At 68.2% G+C, this 22683-nt stretch overlaps 3 protein-coding genes across 5 annotated transcripts; all 3 read right to left on the bottom strand.

Moving 5' to 3' along the window:
• Positions 1-2711: 2711 nt before the first annotated feature.
• On the bottom strand, positions 2712-5287 carry C1QTNF5 (C1q and TNF related 5). The gene is made up of 3 exons (XM_068659469.1): positions 5102-5287; positions 4124-4359; positions 2712-3754 (listed from the first exon to the last, which is right to left on the bottom strand). Exons 2-3 carry the CDS (start codon positions 4338-4340, stop codon positions 3237-3239), a joined length of 735 nt encoding a protein of 244 aa, XP_068515570.1. The 5' UTR covers positions 4341-4359; positions 5102-5287; the 3' UTR covers positions 2712-3236.
• Positions 5288-5460: 173 nt separating this feature from the next.
• On the bottom strand, positions 5461-10641 carry MFRP (membrane frizzled-related protein). 2 transcript variants are annotated; one of them, XM_068659464.1, is made up of 13 exons: positions 9553-10641; positions 9359-9455; positions 9021-9149; positions 8656-8820; positions 8339-8582; positions 8129-8259; positions 7917-8042; positions 7753-7829; positions 7473-7621; positions 7189-7319; positions 6957-7091; positions 6703-6830; positions 5461-6615 (listed from the first exon to the last, which is right to left on the bottom strand). In XM_068659464.1, the coding sequence occupies exons 1-13, from the start codon at positions 9604-9606 to the stop codon at positions 6391-6393; spliced, it is 1791 nt and encodes a 596-aa protein (XP_068515565.1). In that variant the 5' UTR covers positions 9607-10641; the 3' UTR covers positions 5461-6390. The 2 variants fall into 2 exon arrangements, with proteins under 2 accessions (XP_068515565.1, XP_068515566.1); XM_068659465.1 differs by lacking the exon at positions 8656-8820.
• Positions 10642-11082: 441 nt separating this feature from the next.
• USP2 (ubiquitin specific peptidase 2) lies at positions 11083-22076 on the bottom strand. Of its 2 annotated transcripts, XM_068659466.1 has the most exons (14): positions 21821-22076; positions 20627-20697; positions 18534-19282; positions 13487-13537; positions 13067-13190; positions 12832-12943; positions 12631-12741; positions 12471-12535; positions 12198-12301; positions 12040-12120; positions 11869-11947; positions 11645-11752; positions 11407-11527; positions 11083-11315 (listed from the first exon to the last, which is right to left on the bottom strand). In XM_068659466.1, exons 3-14 carry the CDS (start codon positions 19239-19241, stop codon positions 11228-11230), a joined length of 1752 nt encoding a protein of 583 aa, XP_068515567.1. In that variant the 5' UTR covers positions 19242-19282; positions 20627-20697; positions 21821-22076; the 3' UTR covers positions 11083-11227. The 2 variants fall into 2 exon arrangements, with proteins under 2 accessions (XP_068515567.1, XP_068515568.1); XM_068659467.1 differs by lacking the exons at positions 18534-19282; positions 20627-20697; positions 21821-22076 and adding an exon at positions 15266-15808 and having other exon boundaries at positions 11085-11315.
• Between the last annotated feature and the right edge of the window lie 607 nt (positions 22077-22683).

Raw genomic sequence — 22683 nt, 5'->3', positions numbered from 1 at the left:
GGATGCCCCCAGCACCCCCAAAACGGGGGATGCAGAGGTTCACGCGGCCGTGCTGCCGAGCGAGGACGGGCTGTGAAGGACACAGCTCTCCCCCGGGAGCCGTCCCGCACGCACTTGGCTCGCTCACAACCCGAGCCACCAGCAATTACCGGAGGGAAATGCATCCACGGGGCGGCCGCAGCGTCCGGACACTGCCCTGGCACGGGGCCTGGCTGCACAGGGCCATAAGGGGCACAAAATTGTTTTTTTTTTTTGGGAACCTCGCAGCCGGAGGGAGGGGTGGTTTCAGCACATCGGGGCTGGAGGAGCTGCATCGGGGCTGGAGGAGCATTGATGGGCACAGAGGGGGGGGAGGCTGACAGCTTGCTGGCAAGGAAGCCCCCCAGGCTTCGGGAAAATCCCCGAGACCCCTTTGTGTGCCCAGCTGCAGCCCCCCGGCCCTAATGAGCTGCAGCCAGGGCTTGGGGACAGCGGGGAGCTGGCAGGGATAAAGGCTCCGGGCCGGTGGGGAGGGAGCAGGTGACGATCAGCAGCAGGACCACGGGGGGGCTTTGGGCTGCTCCCCGGCACCAGCTTGGCTCCCTCGTTATCGGGGGAGCGGAGCTGGATCCCAGCCAGCTGCATCGGGGATGTGACTGGGGGTGGAGGTCCCCCACAGCCCCTTTAGGGTGGGCCACCTGAGGCCGGGGGTATCGGCCCTCCCCGAGCTGTTTTCTCGCCAGGACACGGGGTTCTCCCGCTGGGATTGATGGAGAGGCCGGGCTCTGCTCTTCTGGGGTCCGTGCTCGTGGTCCTGTGCCCTTGTTTTGGGATCCTGCGCTCCTCACCCCCTTCGACGTGCTGGCACCCGCACATTGGGGTGGCTCCAGGTCCCAAAAGCACCAGAGCCTGGATTCGTGACGAATGCTGACAGTGGCTGCCCCATCCCAACACGGCTGCAGCCCCTTGGAGGGGCCCCGAGCCCCCAACCCCCCCCTGTTTGCCCCCACCCCGCTGTCTGGGGGCTCCTGCTGCCCCCATGGGTGCCCATTTCCCAGCACAGCCGCAGGACCCCGGCGCAGGCAGCCCCATACCTGCGTGCTGCAGGGCCCCCCCCAGCCCTGCTTTATCCCTACGGCCCCAAATCCCCCCCAAACACCCCACTGGCCCACCCCATTGAGGTTTAGCCCCCCCATTTTCCCAGCTTGGAGCCCTCCTTACCCGCTCCCTTACCCTTTGCCGTCGGGGGCATTTCTCCTCCCCGGGGAGGATTCGGGATGGGGTCTCTGCGGGGTCTCGGGGGTGATCCTTTTGGCTTCTTCCTCGCACAGCCCTATCAGGCTGAGATTTGGGGGGGCTCCTGCTGGCTCCCAGCCCCCCCCCATTGCTGCAGGAGGAGCTGCTCAGCACCTGCTGGGGACCCTGCCCTTGGCGCGCCACCGAGCTGCTCCGGGACGAGCTGCCAGCCCTTTGTTGTATTTATTTATTTTTTTTTCCCCCTATTTATTTTTAAATAAACATTTCTGCACAAACCACTGCCTCTGCCAGCTGCCCCACAGGCTCTGCCTGCTCAGCCCGGCGCTTTTATAGGGTTTGCCCTGGCCAAAGAGGTGGTGCCCCCCCCACCCCACAAGCCGGGGCTCAGCTGGGAGCAGGGCTCTGCCCCCTCCTTGCTCGGGGTGCTCGTTAGGAGCTGCCAGAAATTAGGGCCTGCTGTGGCTCCCCTCCCCTAATCCCAATCCTTTCCTAATCCCCCTCCCCAGGTGGCAGCAGCCACCCTCGTGTTCCTCGGGAGGGGTCTCCAGGGGTCCCCCCCCGACCCCACAAAGCTCCCAGCGGGTCCAGAGCCTCTCCAAAAGCTGCGGGGCTCAGCGTGGTGCTGGGCGCTCCCCCCACGAGGTGATGGGGCCCAGAGGATGCTCCCAGCCCCCCACCCCACAACCTCCCCTGGCCTGGTCCCAAGGAAAGTCCTCTCCCTCCCAGTTCCGCCCGGCGAGCTGCCCTGTTTATCCCCGAGCGGCTCCGCTGACAAAAAAAGGCCGATTTCAACCCAAACACACGCTTCCGCCGCAACCCAATCCTGCTCCGGGGCTGGACGGGGAGCTGTAGGGCCTTCAGCCCCGGCCCCAGAGCCCCTATGGGGTGGGGACACCCCAGGGGTGCGACCCCCAGGTGGGACGTGGGGTGAGGTGCCCCCGACCCCAAATCCCAGCTCTGTAGGGCCGTGGGTTTGCTCGTCCCGCTGGGTGAAGGAGGTGCCCCCCCTTATCCAGAATCCCCCTCCCTGGCTCGCCCCAAATCCCCGCGGGACCAATTTGGGGCTGGAATGAGGAAGCCCTTCGCTCCCCCGGCTAAAAATAGGGTCCCCTCCCGGCACCGGGTCACCGCGCTCCCACTACATCCCAACCTATGGGGGGTCCACAACGAGCCCCCCGAGGCACCGGGGGCAGGGTGGGCTTCTCCCCCGACCTACGGGCAGCCGGGACCGGGGGGGGGCTGCTTGGGAAATGCCAACCCCCCCCCTCCCGGCCCCTCCCCAAAACCAGGGCAAGGGCGCACGGAGGGAGCGCAGGGCGCAAAGCGGCGCCGATGCCTCCACCTAGTGGCTCCCCGCCGGCTCTGCGCCCCCCCCGCGCTCCCCCTACCCCCTCTGGCAGGGGCTGCAGCCCCCCGGGGGGGGGTCCCGAGCCCCCCACAACCAGCCCCAGAGGCAGGGACGCAGCAGGCACAGGTAGGGGTGAGGACCCTTTTATTGCGGTGGCCGGAGAAGGGCAGCGGAGAGGGGTCATGGGCAGGGGTTTGGGGTCACGGGCAGGGGTTTGGGGTCACGGCCGGGGGTTTGGGGTCACGGACAGGGGTTTGGGGTCACGGGCGGGGTTTTGGGGTCACGGGCAGGGGGCCCCTCGCCGTGCCAGCGGCCAGGCAGCCCAGGCTCGCCCCGCACGCAGGGAGCTGAGCCCAACCCCGGGGGTGCTGCGTGCCCGGGGGGGCGATGGCAAGAAGCTCAGGGCACGCTTTTATTTGATTTTTCCAGCTCGTTCCTCCTGCCCTGGAGCTGGGGAGGGAGAGAAAATGCTGAAATCCCACACAGTGCAACCAGGGGCCGCATCCTGCCCCCTTCCAGGCGCCGCAGCGGAGCAGGGGGAGGACGCCGAGCCCCCCACCTCCCCTCCAACCACCCCCTGCCACCTCCCCGCGCCATGCCCGAGCAGGGGAAGGGGCGCGCACCCCCCGTGTCCCCGTCCCCATCCCCGGGCTCAGGCGAAGACGGCGGAGCTGTGCCAGTAGGAGTAGACGAGGAAGCCGGTGAAGGTGCTGTCCGTCTTGACGCTGGCGTAGAAACCGCTGTAGTCCCCGACCCCCACCTGCACCCACACCTCGTCCTCGGGCTCCAGGCGGACCAGGGCGCCCCCGGAGAGCGAGGTGGGCTTGGGCCAGTTCCCGTAGTACTGGAAGAAGGAGGCGACCGACTGCCCGTTCTTCATCAGGTCGAACTGCAGGCTGGCACGGTAAACGGTGGCGTGGACGGCGAAATAATAAAGGCCGGGCACCTCGCAGGTGAACTTGCCCGTGGCGGGGTCGTAGTGGCCCTGCTCGTTGGCCAGCACCACGTCGAAGAGGATGGGTTGATCGGCTGGCGGGGGGCTGCGAGCCTCCGAGCGTTTGGCGCTGAAGGCTGAGCGGGGGGGCACGGCGCACTCGCCCTGCGCCCCCTTCTCGCCGTGCACGCCGTCCACGCCGGGGCTGCCCGGATCCCCGCGGGGCCCTGGAGCTCCTGGGGGGAAGGGATGGGGATGGTGTCGCCTCGGGTGTTGTGATAGATCCCCTAAATCAACCCCCCCCTGAGTGCTTTGGGGTTGGGTGGGTATGGGGTGGTGGGTGTGTGGTGTGGGGTCACTGGGAAGACCCCCTGAGGGTGGGGGGAACCCCCCCAAGGAGCCAGGGGATGGACGAGGCACCCACATTTGGGGTTCCCAAAGCAGGAGGAGGAAGGGAGGGATGGGGACGGGAGGAACGGGGCAGTGCCAGCAGTGGGGAGCAGGACTGGAGTGGGGGTGGCAGGAAAAGGGCTCTTTTTGGGGGATTTTCTCCCTGTTTGGCAAAGTAGAGTGGGCTCCCCTTTATGGGATTTCTCCTTCCTTACCAGGTGGGCCCATCTCGCCCTTCTCCCCCGGCAGCCCCACGGCCCCGTCCCGGCCGTCTCGGCCGTCTCTGCCCGGCAGCCCCTGGCCCCCGTGCAGCCCCGGGGTGCCCGGGATGCCCGGCTGCCCCGAGCACAGCCTGGGGATCTTGTTGTCTTCCAGCTGCACCGAGCTGCCCACGAGGAGGAGGAGGAGGAGGAAGAGGAGGAGCAGCTTCATCTCGTCTGCCGTGGGGGGGCTGCAGGGGGGCAGAGAAACATAACAGCTCCGCAGACCCCTGCGCGCAGGGCTCGAAACGGGCAGGCAACCACCACCCTGCAGCTGCCCCCCCTTCTTTTTTTTTTTTTTTCCCCTTTTTTTTGCCTTTTTGGCAAGTGCTCGGGGCCGGCTGCACCTGCCGCAGCATCCCCGTTGCCCACCCCTGAGCCAAAAATCTTTGGGGGGGCGCCGCGGGCAGCGGGTGGCACGGGGAGGGGACCCTGGGGGGACACCCGCAGGAGGTGCCGGCTGCGTGTAGGGGCTTAGAGGGGTTGTGCCAGCTCTGAGCCTGGTTTTGGGGTGCTGTAGGAGGAAGATGAGGGCTCAGGCTGTGCGTGGTGGGGCGGCAGCTCGGGGAACTCCAAGAGTTTGGGGAACTCGAGGAGCTCGGGGCTGCGGCACGGCCCTGCCCTTGGCAGCATCCCCACGGCCGGCGGCTCCGCTCGGCTCCCGGCTGGCTCCCCGCAGCACAGCCGGCTGGGGCAGCAGCATCCCGAGTTTTATGGGGCCGTTTCGGGACCACCCTACAGCCGGGACCACCCTGAGGGCCAGGACCACCCCGCTGCCCCCAGCCCTCTTGGCTACCGGCGCAGCGTTGGCCCCTCTCTCCCCGTGGCCTTGCTTCTCTTCCCCATGGTGAACGGGGAGGAAAAAGGAGGAGGAAAGGGGCTTCTCCTCCACCCCGCTGCCGCAGCCGGGACCCCCATAGGGTCCCCACTCACCGCTCCTGCGCTGCGGCGGGGCCGGGCTGCGGGCTCTTCCCCAGCTCCTCGCTCTGACGAAGGCCCTCGGAGAGGCAGCCTCTCCCCCCCTCTCTCCTCCCCACGTCTCTCCTCCCAAACTCCAAAGGAAATCGCCACGGGCCCCGGGAGCCAAAAACTACAAGACAAGGGGAAAAAAAAAAAAAAAAAAAAAAGGAGAAAAAAAAAAAAAAAAAAGAAAAATAATCCCCACGGTGTGGGAAGCGGCATTGAGCAGGGGGAAGGGAGAGGAGGAGCGGGGCGAAAATCACCCTGCTGGGGGCAGATGGAGGGGGGAAAAGGGGAGAAAATGGCCCAAGGAAGAGTGGGATGGGAGAAAGGGCAGGCGAGGGGAGCCCAGCGGAGGCAAGCAGCTTGGTGGAGGGACGTGGAGCCCTCGTGGAGCCCTCGGTGCCCCGGCTGTGAGCAGGGACAAGGCGAGGAGAGGGGTCGGGGCGCACACAAGTTGGCACCGCCACCCCGGGGGCACCCATGGGTGCTGGAGGAGCCGCCTGGGGGGTGCAGGGCAGCAGGCAGGGATCCCTGGGGCGTGCACCTGGGGGCTTTTTGGGGTGCCCCCAGGCTGCCTTTAACCCCCTCCAGCACCGGGAGCACCCAGGGGACAGCGCTGGGGGGGTGGCACCAGGGGCTGACCCCTCCTGGCGCGGGTGCCCGGGGCTGGGTGCTGGCATGGGGCCGCCTGGCTCCTCGCCCCCCTCACCCCAGGTGTGTTGGGGTTGGTGTTTTTGGCTAGCTGGCGGCCGGGTTGTGGCCACGGGGCGTTGCCAGTGGGGTGGCCTGTGGCCAGCACAGCCAGCACGGCCACAGCCCTGGCTGGAGCAGGAGCTCCCTGCTGTGGGGTTGCCAGCACCAGACCCCCTCCCCGAGCCCTCCACCAGGATCCTCAGCAGCTCACGCTGTTTATTCTGCCGGCTCCGGGGTCTTGGGGACACGGGGACCCTCAATTTGGGGGGCATTAACCCTTCCCCTGCCGGGTTAGCAGCTGTCGGAGAGGCTGGGCAGAGCCTGGAGATGCTGAGACCCCCATGGGGGCAGCTCCAACCCCTGGGCACGGCCCCCCCACCATAAATCTTCCCCCTTAGCGAGGCTGGGGAGGGGCAGCCCCTCTCCAGGGACTCAGTCCTGGGGGAAATCTCACGGCACCGGGGCGCTGAGCCCTAAGAGGATGCCCTGGCCCTGGGGCAGGACACGACAGGAGTTGGAAGAAGGGGAGAGGAAGGTTTGGGGCAGGAGGGCTCGCGCTGGGGGGCTCAGGGCTGGAAGCACTCCACGGGGTCGCTGGAGTCGGGCAGGATGTTGCAGTTGATGGGCCAGAGGATGCCGAGGAGCCCCAGGGACTGCTGGCAGCGCAGCTCGGCCGCCAGGCAGACGGCACGGCAGGGCTGCAGGACGCCTCCGTCCGGGGTGCATTTGGGCACGAAGAGGCTGCAGATGAGGAGCCGGAGGTGCTGGTAGCAGGCCAGCTCCATCAGCGTCTGCGGGACGGCGCTGGGTGAGCGTGGCACGGGGTGGGCGAGCTTGGCACGGGGTGGCCGAGCCACCCCCAGCCCCCCCCGGCTCACCTGGTAGTCCTGCAGCACCTCGGCGGCCCCCTCCTGGTCCGGGATGGCCAGCCAGATGTTGGGGAAGGAGGTGGCGTTGTAGCCCAGCCCCAAGCACATCTCCACCTCCACGGGCTCGCAGACGGAGCCTGCCACATGGAGAGGTGCTGCGCTTCTGGCACCGGCACCGGCGGAGGGGGGGTACCGCTTTCCAGGGGATCCCCTGGGGGTGGGTTTAGGGGGAAAGGGGTGAAATCCCTCCAGATGGGGCTCACCGAAGGCCGGGTAGGAGACCCCGGTGCAGTTGAGCTCGTCGGTGCCGTCGGGGCAGTCGTGCCAGCCGTCACACACCGACTCCAGCGCCCGGCACTCGCCGTTGCCGCAGGAGAACTCGGCGGGGCTGCAGGTCTCTGCGGGGCGGGGGGGACAAGGGGGACAAGGGGACGGTTTTGCTCAGCCTTGGCCTCGAACCCCGCCGGGGACGGGCCGCACAGCCCTGCCACCTACTCTCCGTGGCGTTGCGGGCTTGGTAGGTGGCGAAGAAGCCGTCGTCTGCCACTCCTTCATCCGCCACGAACAGCACGGTCATGACGTGGCGCGAGGAGGTCAGGGCGGGTGGCAGCTGGTGGCCGCAGAACCTGCGGGGCCATGGGGCAAAGGATGGGGTCAGATGGGCAATGGGGCCACCCGGGATGCCCCCAAAACCCGTCATTGAACAGCACGTCCTCGCCAGCCCTCGGTTTCCCCGGCTGAGCCGCGGGAGCTGGATTTGGGGAGGGGAGGGGGGGTACCTGCCCATCAGGCTGGCGGCCCCGGTGCCGGCGCTGTCGTGCACCTCCACGAAGTCGAAGCTGCAGTCCTCGTGCGGCTCCAGGCTGAAGTTGTGGAAGCGCAGATCCACCACGTGGCCCACGGGCACCGAGATCTGCCACAGGCACAGCTACCGGGGCGGGGGGGACACCGTCAAGCCGGGCAGGGGCACCCGCTGACCTCTCAGATGGGAGGAAGCCTTCCTCCCCGCCCTCCTCCTCCTCCTCCTCCTCCTCCTCCTCCTCCTCCCCCTTGGCTCACCTGCTGGTGCGGGTAGGGCTGGGGATGGCTGGGGGTGGAGAAATGCCCCTCCAGAGCTGTCAGCGGGCCCCCGCACTCTGGGGACACACACACCATGGGGCTGTACCCCCGGCCCCTTTCCTTACACCCCATTTCTCCCCCCCGTCCCCCCTCCCCGGGCCCACCTTTGTGCTTCAGGCTGCAGTTGGCCTCGTCGCTGCGGTCCTCGCAGTCGTGGAAGCCGTCGCAGACGAAGCCCAGGCGGATGCAGAGCCCTCGGTCGCACAAATGCTCGTCCCAGGCGCAGCTCTCTGCGGGGTACCAGGGCTGGTGGCCGTGCTCTGCGCACCCCCTGCCCCAAATCCCCTGCTCCTGGGAAGGTTTTGGGGGTGCTCACTCTCATCGGGGGCCACGGCACGGTAGCGGGCGCTGAAGCCCGGTGCGCCCACGCTGCCGTCGGAGACGAAGGTGACGCGCAGGAGGTTGGAGTTGGTGTTGAAGGTGGGGGGCACCACGTTGCCGCAGAACCTGGGGGGACCATCCCGAAGCGTCCCCTCTCGCCCCCACCCCAAAAGCAGGGGGGTGCCGAATCCTTCCCGGATCCTACCTGGCGGTGCCCCCCCGAGCTGGGGCTGGCTCCGCGGCGCCGTCCCCTTGCTCCTCGTAGAGCTCCAGGCGGTCGAAGAGGCAGGACGCCGTGCCCTCCACGCTGAACGCCTCCATCCGCAGCTGGATGGCGAGCCCGGCCGCCACCTCGATGTGCCAGACGCAGAGCGCGTGGGGCGGGTAGGGGCCGGGGTGGTTCGGGGAGCTGAAGGAGCCCTCGGGACCCCGCAGGGTGCCACCGCAGGCTGCAGGGGGACAGGGGGCACCCGGTGAGCCGGCACCTCAGGGTGACGCCGTGCCGGGGTGTGTGGGGCTTACCCGGTGCTGGCGGCGTGCTGGCTGCACGAGGCTGGCTCCAGGTTGGGGTGGAGGTGGTTTTTGGGGCCGGGGGAGGTCTCGGGGTGGGTGCTGCGGGGCTGGTGGTGGTGCCACGGGCGGGCAGGGCGGCGGCGGGGGAGCTGGGGGGCCGCGGGGACGTCAGCTCTGTGAGCGGGGCGAGGAGTGGCTGCGGTGTGGGGAGGGGGCTCGGGAAGCCCACCCAGCCCCACGTGTGCAGGGACCCCCCTTTTTGGGGAGGTTTGGAGCAGGACGGTGTCCTCACCATGCCCCGAGTCCCCCCCAGGAGCCATCTCCGTGTCCCCATCCCCACGGACACATCGCGGCCCCCCCAGCCCCGCACTCACGGTGGACGACGATGGCCAGCAGGAGGGCGATGAGGAAGAGGAGGACGGCGCTCATCAGGGCCACGCAGAGCCAGGTGAACCTACAGTCGGCCCGGTACCTTCCACCCACCCGGCCCCACAGCTGCCGACCTGCGGGAGGGCGAGGACAGCGGGCAGAGCATGGTGCCACCGTGCCCCCACCCTGCCACCCCCTCCCCAGCTGGCTGAGCCCAGCCTCTTGTCCCCTTTAGGACCCTTTTGCCCCCCCTGAGACCCTTTTGCCCCCCCTGAGACCCTTTTGTGCCCCACGGGACCCCCGGACAGCCCCACAGCCCGGCGCACAAACCCAAGGCAGGTACCGAGGCCATCCTGGGGGGCCGCGGGGCTGACCCCATCCTTGTCTGGGGACGTTCCCGGGGGCTCCTCGCCCTCGAAGACGGGGTTGCAGAACTCGGTCTGGGCAAAAAGACGAGGGACACGAGAGGGACGGCGGTGTGGGGACGCGCAGAGACCGTGGGGGACCCGTGGGGCAGCTCCTCAAACCCGGCCCTACCTTGCTGCGCTCCAGAGCCTCGGGGCAAAGCGTGATCTCGGTGAAATCCTTCATGGCACCAGGCGCTTCCCAGCACGGTTAAAATCCTCCCCGCTGTGCCACGGCCACCCCAGGTGCCCCCCGCACCTCCCCGCCCGTCCCCATGGCAGCCGGCACGAGCTGCGCCCCGCGGAGACCCCAAAACTTGTGGAGACCCCAAAAGTTTGCGCGGAGAGCCCTGGGCGGCCCCAGCCCCGTCCCCTCCGCCGGCCCCTTCCCCCTGCCCCGTTAATCCAGCTCAGCTGAGGATGCCGAGGTCAGGCCCTGGCACGGAGATCCCAGCACCTTAAAGGGGAACGTGTGCTCCCTCCAGAGCTGCGAGCCCACCCCACAACTTGGGGAGCCCCTTTTGGGGTTCCCAAAGGGGCCGCTCGGTTTTCCCAGTGCCTCCACGTGTCCCCAAAGGGGCTGAGAGGGGGAACCCGGGCTGAGCACGTCCCTCCCGACCCCACATCTCCCCGTGCGGGGTGTCCACGCCCCGCTGCCTGCGTCCCCACTGCCCCTTAATGCCCAACTGACGGCCCCGTGCCTGAGCCAGGCAGAAAGAGGGCTTTGTTTAGGGTATTTTGGGGCAGAGCGCGGCTGCTGGAGGACCAGAGGAGGAAGAAAAGCTCCCTTGGATGCAGGAGAGGGCCCTGCCGTGGCCACCACCTCCCCTTTTGTCCCCATGGGGTGGCTGCCTCGGTTTCCCTGCTGACCCCACAGCCCCCGTCCCTCTCCAGCCAGGCACACGCCGCTTCCAGCTTCTGATTTATTCCTGCGCGAAGTCTCCCTGGTACGAGACACATCCTGCCCATCTTGCTTACACAGTAAACGAGCCACCTGCCGAGCAGCAGCGCTGCCCCAGCCCGGGGACCTCGGGCAGGGCGGGATGGGGAGGAGAATAAATTAGAGAAAAAGGCTAAAAAAGGCCACTGGCGATCGCTAGCCGGAGGACGGAGCAGCGGGGCCAGAGGGGGGACACACACGAGCATCCCCGGGGGGGCTCCTGGTTTCGGGGGGAGCTCCCCGGTTGCAGACAGTCCCAGGGAGCCGCTGTCCCCCCCCTTATGGGGACGGGCACCCCCGTGCCACCCCCCCGGATGGTTTAAGGCACCGGCGTATGAGGAGGCAGGTGAACACCCGCCCGCAGCACCCCTGGCTGTGAAAAGAAGTCCGGAGAAATTCCTCCCTCGGGTCCATCGGTCGGGATCTGGGCTTGGGAAGGTGTCCGGAGGGCTGCAAGTCCTTGGCCAGGAGTTTTGGGGCAGCTGAGGGATCCTCGGGGATGGCACCGCGGGTCCCCCCCAGCGCCGGGTGCTCCCCGCGGCCCCACGCCCGCCGAGTCCCTCTCTCGGGGTTTTTTATTACACAGCAAAAAAAAAAAAAAAGACCAAAAAAAAGAGAAAAAAAACTACCCCAAGGTAAAAACCAACCAGCGGGGGGGCGCTGGAGCTGCCTGGGTCCTGCCCTCAGCCCCCAGCTGGGGGGGTTTGCGCCCGGCTGCCTCCTGCTGCGGCCCCTCCGTGCCTCCAAGCTGCACCCAAAAGGGGGGTTTGGGGGGCTAAAAGCCGAAATCCTGGGGGGGTGTCCAGCTCCGGGGGGGTGTCCAGCTCCTGGGGGGGTGTCCAGCTCCGTGGGGGGGTGCCCGGGGGGGCTACATGCGGGAGGCCGGGCTGGCCAGCTCGTAGAAGAGCAGGTAGGCATCGCTGCTGCGCACGTGGCTGGAGGACATCGGGGTGACACTGCGGGGACAGGAGGGGTGTGGTGAGCCACGGGGGGGTCCCACAGAGTGCTCCCTCCCCCCTCGTCGTCCCCCAGCCTCCAGGGCCTCACCGGGAGTCGTTGAAGCTGTGCCACTCTCCGGAGACGGGGCTCTTGCAGTAGGCGGTGTAGTGTCCCCCCATGGTGGTGCCCGAGTGGTTGGAGACGGCGTAGAGGTTGTAAACGGCGTGGTCTGCGGGCGGCCAGGGCGGTGCTCAGCGGGATAAACCCCCTAAAGGGGTCTGCAACCCCCACCCCAAACCTCTGCCCCCTCCCGGGACACCCCCGCAGGCACGGCCCCGGCACTCACTGCAGCTCTGCGCGGCGAATTCCCGCAGGTCCAGGTCCTTCAGCTGGAAGTTGACGAAGGTGGTGAGCTTGCTGGCTCGTATCCGCGCCTCCGAGAAGCGCTTCAGGTCTGGGGGGGAGCGCGTTAAGGAGGCGGGGACCCCCCCCCCAAAAAAAAAAAAAATCACACACACAAAAAAAAACCCAAACACCTCCCTCCAGCAGCACCCGCGGCGCAAAGGATACGGAGCACCAGGATCTTGGGGAACTTCTGGATGCTGAATTTCTTCGTGCACCTCGTCCTGGCCTTGCAGCGGCAGCAGGTCTGCGGGCAGCAAACGATGCAGACAGCGGGGTGAGGGCTCAGCCTGCTCCCCAAAATCCCCCCCCCCGTGCCCCCAACCCCACGCCCCGTACCGGTTTCTCGTCCCCATCCAGGATGTCCTCTTTGGTGAAGAGCCGCAGGCAGTCCATGAGCGTCACCTCGCCGTAGCCTTTCTGCGGGAGCAGGGAGAGCTCAGGGGCAGGGAATGCAGGGTGAGGGGTTTTTTTGGGGGGCAGCGGGGACCCCTCACCTTGGGGATGGGCAGGGAGAGGTCCCAGAAGGGGTCGAAGGCTGTGGAGCAGTAGCCGCACTCGCTGCAGGTCAGGGAACTCTTCAGCTGCCCGACGAAGAGGTCTGGGGGCGATAGGATGAAGGGTGGGGTGGAGAGGGGTGGGATGGAGAAAAATGGGGTGGAGAGGGATGGGATAAAGGAGGATGGGATAAAGCAGGATGGGATGAAGAAGGATGAGACCCCCCAACCCCCCCCCCATCCCCTCCCACCTCTCCCCAGCGCCCTGCTCACCGCTGACCCTGCTGTCCTCCCTCTCCTGGTACCTCCTCCACATCTGGCGGCTCTTCTCGTCGTCTCTGCGAGGCGGAGAGGCAGAATGGTGCTGGGTGCCGCTGCCCACCCCCCTTTTGGGGCAGCCCCCGGCCCCCCCTTTGCCCCGGCCCCAACTCACGGGAGGTGGTCCAGGGTGTCGGCGCTGGCCCGCGGCCGCACCAGCACGCGGTTCACCTCCCCGTGCAGCCCGTCGAGGAGGAACCTCAGGAACTCCTGGGCGTCCTGCTGGCTGCGAGACAGGGGGGCAGAGGAGGTGAGGAGCCAGGCAGGGGGGGCTCGGTACCCTCTCCCCACGCCCCCCGAGCCAAACGGCCCCTACTTGTAGCCGACGAAGCGGGGGGCGTATCGCTGGATCTGCGTCTTGAACTCGGAGGGGCTGACGCTCTCGTTGGGGGACGAGGTCCAGAGCAGCTGGATCAGCTTGGCGAATTCTGCGTGCGGAGACGTGGCTCAGGGGGACGGGGACAGGTGTCCCCTGGCTGTCCCCGTCCCCTTTGTACCCCCCACCCCAAAGCCTCGGGGTGCACGGCCGGGGGAGGGGGGGGTGCCGTTACCTGCCATGAGCGCGGTGCGCATGCGGCTGTTGTTGTTGAGGTCCCGCAGGTAGAGGTTCTGCAGGCAGTAATCCCGCAGCTCCCTGGTGTTGCTCAGGCACTGCAGGATGGAGTTCATGAAGCACTGGGGGAGGAAAAAAAAAATAAAAAAAAAAAAAAAAATAAACCATGGCAACGGGAGGCAGAGGGAGGCGGGCGGCGACGGGGGGGACACCCGGGGAGGGTGGGCAGAGGATGGGGATGAGGCAGGACGGAGAGCAGGGACCCCTCCATCCTCCAGCAGCACCAGGAGCAGGGTGGGGAGCTCCTGGAGAGGGGAACATGGGTCTGGGGGGCGAGGGAAGGGCCGGGGTGCCCCACACCCCCCAGCTGTGCCCACAGAAAGCCGCGGTGCCGGCCAGGAGCCCTGCAAGCACTCACCGTGTTGCCCAGGTTGCGCAGGCCGGTCAGCCCCTGCACCGCCTTGGAGCTCTGTGGAGAGAGGGAGCAGGGCTGGGACGAGCCAACCGTGGGGGCCACCAGCCCACGGGGCCACCAGCCCCAGCGTGGGGCAGCCCCCAAGGTGGGCACAGAGCGGGGCCAGCACCGCGGCTGCTCCTGGCGCAGGCTGCGCGCAGGACGGTGGCCGAGGACCCGTCCTGGTGCTCAGCTCCCTGTCCCGGGATGACTCCAGGGCTCAAAGTCCCCCTGGCTACCCCGTGCCCTGGGCTACGAGCCAGGCTGGCCACCCCCTGCCTCCTTTGCGCCCTGGGAAGCTGGGGGTGGCATTGCCCCACGGTGCCCCACGGTGCCCCAGGGTGCCCTAGGGTGCCCCATGGTGTCTCACCCCCCCAGAACACCCCATACCAGCACCCCACAGATTTGGGCACGGCTCTTTTATGGGATTAAATCCAGGCAGGGTGCTGCAGGGCGCACCCCCAGGTGGGTGCCGGGGCAGCCCTGCTCCTGGTGCCCCCCACCCCGGGCTCCTGCAGGTTGCCGCGGGTCCTCCCTGCTCCCGGGAACGAGGAGGGGGAAGGAGGAGGAGAGGAGGGGGCCCCGCAGCTCTGAAATAGCAGCAGCTGGTGCGTGTGTGGGAGGTGCTGAGCACCCAGCCCTGACAGCAGCCCAAAATAACCCAGATACAGTTACACGTGCGCCTTCGCCGCGGTGCGGGCATCACCCACCGCAGGGCCAGCGGGCACCCAGGTGCCTTCCGCGGGCACACGCGGCTCTGCAGGGCAGCCCCGTGCCCTGGCGGGGTGCTGACCCCGTGTCCTGCACCCTAAATCCCCGTGGAGGTGCCTGGGCACCTCCTGTCCCCGCTGTGGGATGGGCACGGCGGCCAGCAGGGTGGCAGCAGCTCCTGGTGGCTTCCCGGGTCGTGCCCCAGGAGGGAGCGGGGTGCTGGGGTGGGCACGGGGCAGCCCCAGGAGCTGGAGCCCCCCACGCCGTGCCACCAGCCCACCCCCGGCTCTGATTCCACCTCCTGCTTGTTATTTTTTTTTTGTTTTTTTTTCATTTTTTTTTTCCCTCCCCTGGGTGACTCAACTCCAGCTAATCCCCCTCGCCCGGCCGGGGTGTTATCTAGGACACGGCGCTGCTCGGAGGCGGCGGAGGAGAGCTGGCTCACGTGGCGGCGGCGGCTGGGGACTCCCCGAGGCTGCACTGCGGGAGGGGGGGACAGGGGACAGGGGATGGGGACAGGGGACAGGGGCCGGGCAGTCGCCCTCCATCCACGTGCCGAGCACCCAGCGGGGCAGCGGGACGGCCGGGGCAGCTGGGCTTACATAAATGCCCCGATCCTGCCCCCTCCCTGCCCCCTGATGCCTCCGTGGACCCACCGTGGGCTGCGTGGCTCTGGGGACAGCCAGGCTCGCCCCGGTGGCACCGCCACGGCACCGGTGTGGCCACCAGCAGCCTCCTTGCACCGGCCAGCGCGGGGCACGCGACTTGGCCAAGGTCACCGCAGGGGCAGGGCTGGCACAGGGACCCCGGGCACGTGCTGTCACCTCCCCTCCTGCCCCCTGCTCGGGGCAGCGCTGGGAGCTGCCGGGTCCCCCCCAGTGCCGCCAGCACCCGGTGGCACCCATGGGTGCCAGCCCCGCGCCCCCCGTCCTGCAGCGAGGGGCACCCCGAGGGGCAGCCAGGGGGGACCTGAGCTCCCCGGGGAGCGCAGGGGTCGCCCCCTCCCGTGCCCCCCAGGCTCTGAGCTCGTACCTTGGTCTTGTTGAGGACGAGCCCGACGAAGGTGGAGACCAGCAGGGACCCCGGCATGGAGGCGCGGGGGCGCAGCTCCTTGTGAAGGTCGGGGAGCGCGGGGGGCTCCTCGGGCAGCGTCACCGTGTACGAGTCCCTCATGGCTCCCCTCCCGGCTGCTCGGAGACGGCGAGGGGCTGCTGCTGCCGGGGGGGACCCCGGGGACCCCCTCTCCTGGGGCCGGCCAAGGTCAGGGGCAGGGGGTCAGGCGGGCGGCCTTGCCGGAGCAGCGCCGTGGCCGCGCGGTTGCGGTGCCGGAGCCGGTGCCGGCTCTTGGGGCTGACGGCACCTGAGCAGAGCTCTGACATCAAATGGGTGGAGAGGCAGCAGCGGCAGCGGCAGCAGCAGCAGGGCTCCGTGACGGCCAGCCCCCGCCGCACCGCGTGGTACAGCGAGCCGGAGAGCCAAGGGGGCCCGCGAGGGGCGGCCGTGCCCACCGGCCATGCGCTCGCCGTGCCAGGACCACCGGGGAGGATGCGGGGAGCAGCCCCCTGCCCCCTGCCCTACAGCTCCCTGCGCTCCGGGGATCCATCTGCCACTGCTGTGGGGCTGGAGGGGGTCGGTGCCACACAGCAGAGCCCCCTCCTGTGCCCCCCAGCTGATGGGGAGCAGCCCCAGGGTGCCCGTGCCCGGAGCAGGGCTGCAGGGCTGTCCGAGTAGGATTTGGGGTTGTAGGGACAGTTTTAGGCTCCCCGCGGTGCTGCTTTGGGGAGAACAGCAGGCAGTGCGTAGCCCCCCAATTTGGGGGGCTGCTTTAGGGCTGGGTTTGGAGGTATTTCACTGCTTCCCCTCACCAAAGGCAACCCCCCGTGGGGCGAAGACCCCCCCGCTGTGATCGGAGCGGGGGGAAACTGAGGCACGGTGTGGGCAGGGCTCCAGCAATGCCCCTGCAGCAAGGGCAGGTGCGGAGGCTGGCAGGGAGCCCAGCTCTCCTGCGTCCTCGTCCTGCGCCTGCCTCCGCTTCACCCCGCTGACCGCAGCCGGCCCAGCGCCCGCTGCGTGCGCCCGGGTGTCCTGGAGGGAGGGGGGGGGGAAATTTCCACGGGCAGGGAGCGCGGCCGGGCTGCTGCGGGGCTGGAGGGAGCCCCCCAGCCTCACCGGGACGGGGGCACCGAGCGGGGGCTGCTTTTCCCCGGGCCACCCCCGCAGCCAGCGGTGCTCCGAGCTCCGCGGCGCGCGTTCGGCACAGCCGGCGGAGGGGCTGGAAGCAGGGGAAGGGAGAGAGAGGAGAAGGGGGGGGGGAGGAGGGAAGGAGACTATTTTTGGCACCAGCAGAAATATCTGAGGAGGCATCTTGCAGCGTTATTCATCTGCAGGGCTGGGGCTTTTTGCATCACAACAGGATGCTTGCCGTAATCCTCGCTTGCGGGGATAGATTTGTGTACCCCCCCTGTGGTGTGCGCGCCGTGCACACGCAGGGACGCAGCGTGCGCACCCCACGGGGCTCACGCTGGTGGTGTGGGTGCCCCACAACTTGTGGGGCGCTGCCTGGGCCCTGGGGATGTGGCACAGCACCCCAGGGTGCTGCACAAGCCAGGCTCTGCTCCTGCCCTGCAGCCCAGCGCGTGATTTGGGGGCAGGATGGGGCCCCGGGCGCTGTGTGGGTGCTGGTGCAGAGCTCCCCGGGGATGGGATGTGCCGGCTGAGCTGGCTCCACAGCAAGAGGGGTGCTGTGTGGCCACGTCCCGTGCTGAAAATCATGCCCTGGTGACTTCAAGAGCCCCGGGAGCGCGGTGCCCTCCGGCTGGAGCGCCGTGTGGGCTCCTGGGGCAAGCTGCAGCCACGGAGCGAAGGAGCCAGCGACCTGTCCCCTGCTGTCCCCTCTCCAGCGGTGACCTTCTGCCACGGGCAGAGGTTGCCACGGGTCTGGCTGGCACCGTGAAGGCAGGACCAGGGCTGGCCATGAGCCAGCACCGTCAGCAGCCCGGGATGGGGCTGCGGAGAGCTGCCGGCGTTCCTGTGGGTGGCTCTGGCCTCCCGACCCCGTGTCCACGCAGGGCGGTTAATGGGGTGGCACAGCTCCGGTCCCACCCTTCCCGGCACCACGGCTGCAGCCCCCTGCACCTCCCCGTGCCCCGCAGGATGGGAAACTGAGGCACGAGGGCACCCTCATGTCCCAGCTGCAGGCTCCTCCACTTGGCTTCCCGCAGTGCCAAGGCAGGAGGTGGCCGGGAGCAGGCACGGGGCCAGCCCCTGCCATGCCCTGGCTCCGGCAGGGTCGGGGGCTGCTGGTGCTGCCCCTGGGGCCGGGTAATGGGGCAGAACTGATGGCAGTGCCGGGGCTGCAACGCGGCCTCGTTTCCGGCACTGTGCATGCCCGCGGGCACCTGCAGCCCGTTTTACGACCGGTACGTTCGCTTCCCAGCTTGGGAACGGGGGGGAAAAATGCCCAGGAATGGAAAATTGCAGGTGTGAGCATTAAAGCACCGGGGAAACCTAAGCCAGCGTCACCGATCCGGCCTTTGGCACCCTTTGGGACCCAAAGCAGGGCACTGGCAGGGGGCTGCAGCAGCAGAGAGGGGTTAAGATAAGGGAGAGCACGGCCACGGGGCTGCGCAGCACCAGCTGCAGCTCCTGCTGGCCTCTCCTCCCTGCCCCACACCTCGCTGTGCCCCCCCAGCCCCTCCAGTGCTCCTGGCTGCTCTCGTGGGGAGCAGAAGGGGACCCCCAGCCCTCACCCTCCCTGCTCCGTGGGACGGAGCTGCTGGGAAGCAGTGGGCAAGTCAGACCCTGCTCGGGGGGACACCGACCTTCAGCGTGGGGTGGAAAGGGAACGGGAGACAGCGCGGGCACAGCCCGATGGCTCCGTGGAAGGGAAGCCAAGTGGAAAATTACCAGGCTGCTCCTGTGCGCTCCTGAGCAGGGCTGCGTGCGTGGTGCCCGCTCCCGGCCTGGGACGAGGCTCCGGGGATGGTGCAGGGCTGATTTGGAGCTGGGGCCCTGAGTGCCACCAGCACGTGTGACGGAGCAGCCACCGCTGCCAACGGTGGCCCTCGGAGCCACTGGGGACGGGGAGCAGGCAGAGCTGGGCACCTCCAGCTGCTTGGGGACACGGCACCGGCACGGCGCGCACACGTGGCGGCACAGAGACCCCACCGACCCCACCGACGGAGACCCCAAAAGGGAGCGCACCATTTCCTTCAGCCCCCCCAGCTCAGCATGAACCCACACAGCACACGGGACCCCACCAGCCCTGTCCTGTCCCCCCCCTCCACGGCGCACCACCTACCAGGGGGTCAGAGGCAGAGGTGCCGCCGTAGCCATCGCTCCTCTCGCAGGGCTGGCTGGCACCGTGGGTGCCGGCTGAGGACAGGGCAGCTTGGGAGGGTCCGGGGGGGCTGCAGGGGAAGCTGCAGTGGCTGCTCTTCCTCTCGCAGCTCTCCAGGTAGTCACGGACGTAGTCGGAGTGTGCGGCGGCCTGGTACAGACCCTGCAGGGCGCCGAGCTCCTGGTGGCCCCGCGCCCCGGGGCTGGAGGCGTAGGCGCTCTCTGAGGTGCGCAGCCCCGAAAACTCCTGCACCAGGTCCGAGTGGCTGATGGATTTGCGACGGCTGAGGGGCGCCGAGCTGGGCAGGTAGCCCGAGGGGCTGCTGGGGGTCCCCGTGAAGGTGTAGCACGAGCCCCCGCTCAGCCCCCCGCCGGGTGGCCGGTGCTGGGTGCGGAGGTAAGCGGGGCTCAGGCGGATGCCAGAATCGGGGTAGAGGGGCAGGCGGCCGCTGTCGTAGGCGCTGGTGGGGGACAGCCCTGAGTGGTGGTAGCGAGGGGAGGGCAGGTAGCTGGCTTTGAAGCCGATTTTGTCGCTGTCGGCGTAGGCCGTGGTCAGGGTGGAGCCGTAGGAGGTGTAGGAGCTGTAGCCGCCGGGCACCCTGCCGTAGGTGGCCTCGGCATAGCGCGACGAGTCGACGTAGCGCTTCAGCGTGGAGGAGAGCTGGGACATGCTGCAGGCTGGGGCTCAGCGGGCAGGGCTGGAGGCATCGGCTGCAGGAGAAAAGCCTGGGTTCAGCTTCGAGGGGCTGCAGCCCGCGCTCAAGGGGTGCCCACTGCCGGCACCCAGCGGAGGGAGCCTGAGGGGGGCGAGCAGGGAACAGCGGGGACCCAGGGGATGTCATTGTGGGGTGGTCACGGCTCCTGCCAGCCCTCCTGGAGAGCTTGGGGCAGTGCCACCTGGGTGTCTGTGGGCACCTGGCACCACAGGAGGGAGCCCTGGGGCTCTGCTGGGCACGGACGGAGGCGATGGGCACCCATGGGGACAGCAGGGTCACCTCTGCCCTAGCCTTGGCCACGCTGCCCCACAGCTGTCAGCACACAGGTCCTGGCTCTCCGTGCCTGCTCCCCAGGGGCTGCCTGGTGTCAGGGAGCTGCTGAAGAGCTTGCAGCAGCCACAAGCCACCCAGGGGCACTGGGGGCCGTGGGGACAGCCAAGGATCACCAGGACGGAGGCACCTGGAGAAAAAGGGGAGCCAGCCCCGGAGCCGGGACAGGGTGGCCAGCCACCTGCACCAGCTTAAGCAGGGGCTTGAAGCCAGAAAAAAACTTGCTCACGGGCTGAGGGCTGGTCCCATACCTGTCCCGGGGCCGTGCTCGCTCCCCTGGGTGCCTCACGTCCCTTCCCTGTGCGGCCAGCAGCTCACGGCTCCGAGAGTCCCCGGTCACCCAGGAGATGACCCCGGCTCCGAGGCTTTTCCCAGCCCAGCCAGGGCGGGCGCTGGCCCTGCTCCAAACCGGTGCAAGAGGTGCCGGGGATGGAAACAGAGCCCAGCCCTCAAAAAGTGGGGTGCAGCCGGGCTCGGGGACGGGAACCAGAGCCCGGCCACCGCAGGATCCTCCCTGCCTGGCCCCGAGCTGCTGTTGCCGTGGCCGGGGAGCAGCCGTCCCGCAGCACGGAGGAAACTATTTACAAGCAAGAGCAAGCCGGAGCGCACAGACCTGTTTGGGAGCTGAGGCCAAGGGCTGAATAATGCGCTCGCAGGCAAAGGAGCCACCAAACACCCGGCTCTCCCCCACTCCGCCGCAGCCACCCGCCCCCTCCAGCACCGGGAGGACCCCGGAGCTGCTCGGCCAGGCAGGAGCTGATGCGCACCGAGGGGGTTTGCTATGGGATGTGGGGCCCGGCAAAAGGTCCCCGTCCCCATGGGTATTGGGGTGAGGGTGCTGGAGCCCTGCGGCTCCAACGGGTGCCTTCTGGCAGCGGGACCGGTCCCCACGGGGCACAGCGTGGCCTGGGGATGTGGGGAGCCAGTGGAGGGATGTGGGGTTTGGGAAGGGGAACCTGCCCTGGGCACAGCAGGGACCCCGTTGGCATCACAGGAGGGGAGATCTTACCATGTAGGGCCGCCGTGTCAGCTGGGAGCACCCTGTGCCGTCCCCGTGTCACATCACAGCGGACCCCAGGGCTGGAGGAGAGCAGAGCGTGCCATGAGCGCGGGGAGCCGAGGAGGTGTGAGAAATCCCCGGTTCCTCCCATCGCTTCCTGGGCCCCTCCCTGCCCGTAATAACGCTGAGCTGCTTCCCTGCTGCCTGGGCGAAGCCCTGGGGCCGGCACGGCTGAGTCAGGCCTCCTGCACCCTCAGCATCCTCCCCGGGGAAGCTGAGGCACAGGAATGTCCGGTCCGTGGCCGCGTGCCCAGGAGCCAGGAGCCAACCCCAAAGGGACCCGAGATCCCGTTCTTGGGGAACTCATCCCAACCTCCTGCTCCCAACGGGAGCCTCAATTTGGGATGGCCACAGGTCTCCTGGAGAGGCAACCCTTCACCCCGGAGGCTGAGGGAGGTGGGGAGGGCTGCCGTCCTCTCCTAAATTCCCGGTGCCGGTGGCTCCGGTGGCCGCTGTCCCCCCCGGGGTGGCCGTGGAGCCCCAGGGCAGGCTCAGCTTACAGGGCCCTGGCTCGGTGCAGGGAGCTGTGGCACAGCTGCTTCTCGCTTACGCAGGTTTGGAGCCGTGGCCCCGTGCCCTGAGACACAATGTCCCAGCCCGGGGGTTACTCGCGAGCTCCCGGCCCTCTGCGGCAACCGGGGGCCCCTGCGTGGAGCGAGGACACCCCAGGGCTGAGGGGCTGCGGGTGCTGAGCCCCCCCGGGATGTCCCCAAATGGGGGTTTCCCTTTCCCAAGCCTGAGAACGCTCCCAGCTCAGTGCACGTGTGCCGGGCGAGCGTCACCGCCGCTGACACATCCCCACCTGGCTGCAAAACCTGCTGCTCGCGCCCCCCAGGCAGCAAAACCCCAACCCCACGGGGAGCCCTGACGTAGGGCCCGACGCCTGTTATTGCTTTGAGGTCTGCGGGTGGGGGAAAAAAAAAAAAAGAAGGGACCCCGGGGAGGTGAGCGGGCACCGGGAGGTGCCGGACGTGCTGCGGGTTTGCCATGGGATCCCGCTCCCCGGGGACAGCGAGAGCGCAAAGGTCGCCCCTATAGCTTCACCCAGCTGAAGGGAGAGTGAGGAGGGGGTTTTAGGGGTTCTCCCTGGCACCTCGCAGCCCTCTCCCCATAGGATTGTCCCCTAATGGCTTTTCCACTCACCGGTGTGCTCAGCGGGGTGTGCGCTCGGGGCTGCGGTGCTCATGGGGCGACGCCGAGCGGGGGGAGCCGCTGCTGACACCTCGGGGTGCTCCCCTGGGACCGGAGCAGAGCGAGAGGTTTTTTGGGGTGCCGACGGCAGGGTCAGGCCCCCCTGGGGCTCGGCTCCTCCAGCCGGGTTGGGAGCGGGCGCAGCGGCCGTGCCGGAGGGCTGCGGGGGCCGCGTGAAAACGCCACGGCACAAAATTGAGGGCTCAGGTTACCGGGTAGATAAATATAGAGCCTTTATCTGACCTCGCAGGGCGCCCGAATGCGCCTCTCACATTCCAGCCTCCCCGAGGCTTAAAGGGGACGTGAGCCCCAGGGTGCCCCACGGGAATGGGCTCTGGGAAGCACGGAGGAGGCCTGAGGGTAAGCGTGGGGAGAGAGGGGGTTTGGGAAGGAGGTGGAAATCCAGGAGGGGAGGTGGTCTGCGTTTTGCTCCCTGATGTGAAAAGCCACGGGGAGAAGAAGCCCCCCCTGGCCTGCAGCAGAGCAGGAGTGGGCTGGGAGCACCCTCTGCCCCCCGTGGGGACACTGAGGGACACGGGGGGACGCCAGGGCACAACCCCCAGCTCCGCTCCCTGACGCCTGACCCACCCAGGGCGGCTCAGCCTCGCGGTGAGCCGGCACCTCGGTGGCCGTGACTCAGCCAGCACCTGCCGACGATAATTAGGCGGGCTGCAATTAGGCTGGCATTTGCCTCCTGCCCGGCTCCAGCCCCGAAACAGGGAGGGCCACGTGAGGCTGGCGTCCGCGCCTGGGTGTGACTCCGGGAGGCTGCTGCGGGGTCATCAGCGGCGTGAGGGGCGGTGGCACAGCCCTGA

This window comes from Anas acuta, chromosome 23 (assembly GCF_963932015.1).
Source record: "Anas acuta chromosome 23, bAnaAcu1.1, whole genome shotgun sequence".
Lineage (NCBI taxonomy): Eukaryota > Metazoa > Chordata > Aves > Anseriformes > Anatidae > Anas > Anas acuta.
Note: the sequence above shows the minus strand (reverse complement) of the source record. Positions and strands in the feature narration are given on the sequence as shown.

What these genes read in the sequence shown, in the direction of transcription:
- C1QTNF5 (XM_068659469.1), bottom strand. Translation starts at nt 4,340, where the DNA reads ATGAAGCTGCTCCTCCTCTTCCTCCTCCTCCTCCTCCTCGTGGGCAGC. An exon ending in GGGCGAGATGGGCCCACCTG is followed by an intron (nt 3,755 to 4,123) that starts GTAAGGAAGGAG and finishes CCTTCCCCCCAG; the next exon opens with GAGCTCCAGGGCCCCGCGGG.
- MFRP (XM_068659464.1), bottom strand. Translation starts at nt 9,606, where the DNA reads ATGAAGGATTTCACCGAGATCACGCTTTGCCCCGAGGCTCTGGAGCGC. An exon ending in GCTGGCCATCGTCGTCCACC is followed by an intron (nt 8,821 to 9,020) that starts GTGAGTGCGGGG and finishes CCCCGCTCACAG; the next exon opens with AGCTGACGTCCCCGCGGCCC. An exon ending in GCCGCCAGCCTGATGGGCAG is followed by an intron (nt 7,320 to 7,472) that starts GTACCCCCCCTC and finishes ATGGCCCCGCAG; the next exon opens with GTTCTGCGGCCACCAGCTGC.
- USP2 (XM_068659466.1), bottom strand. Translation starts at nt 19,241, where the DNA reads ATGTCCCAGCTCTCCTCCACGCTGAAGCGCTACGTCGACTCGTCGCGC. An exon ending in CCTCTGCCTCTGACCCCCTG is followed by an intron (nt 13,538 to 18,533) that starts GTAGGTGGTGCG and finishes CTCTCTCCACAG; the next exon opens with AGCTCCAAGGCGGTGCAGGG. An exon ending in TCTCCCTGCCCATCCCCAAG is followed by an intron (nt 12,121 to 12,197) that starts GTGAGGGGTCCC and finishes CTGCTCCCGCAG; the next exon opens with AAAGGCTACGGCGAGGTGAC.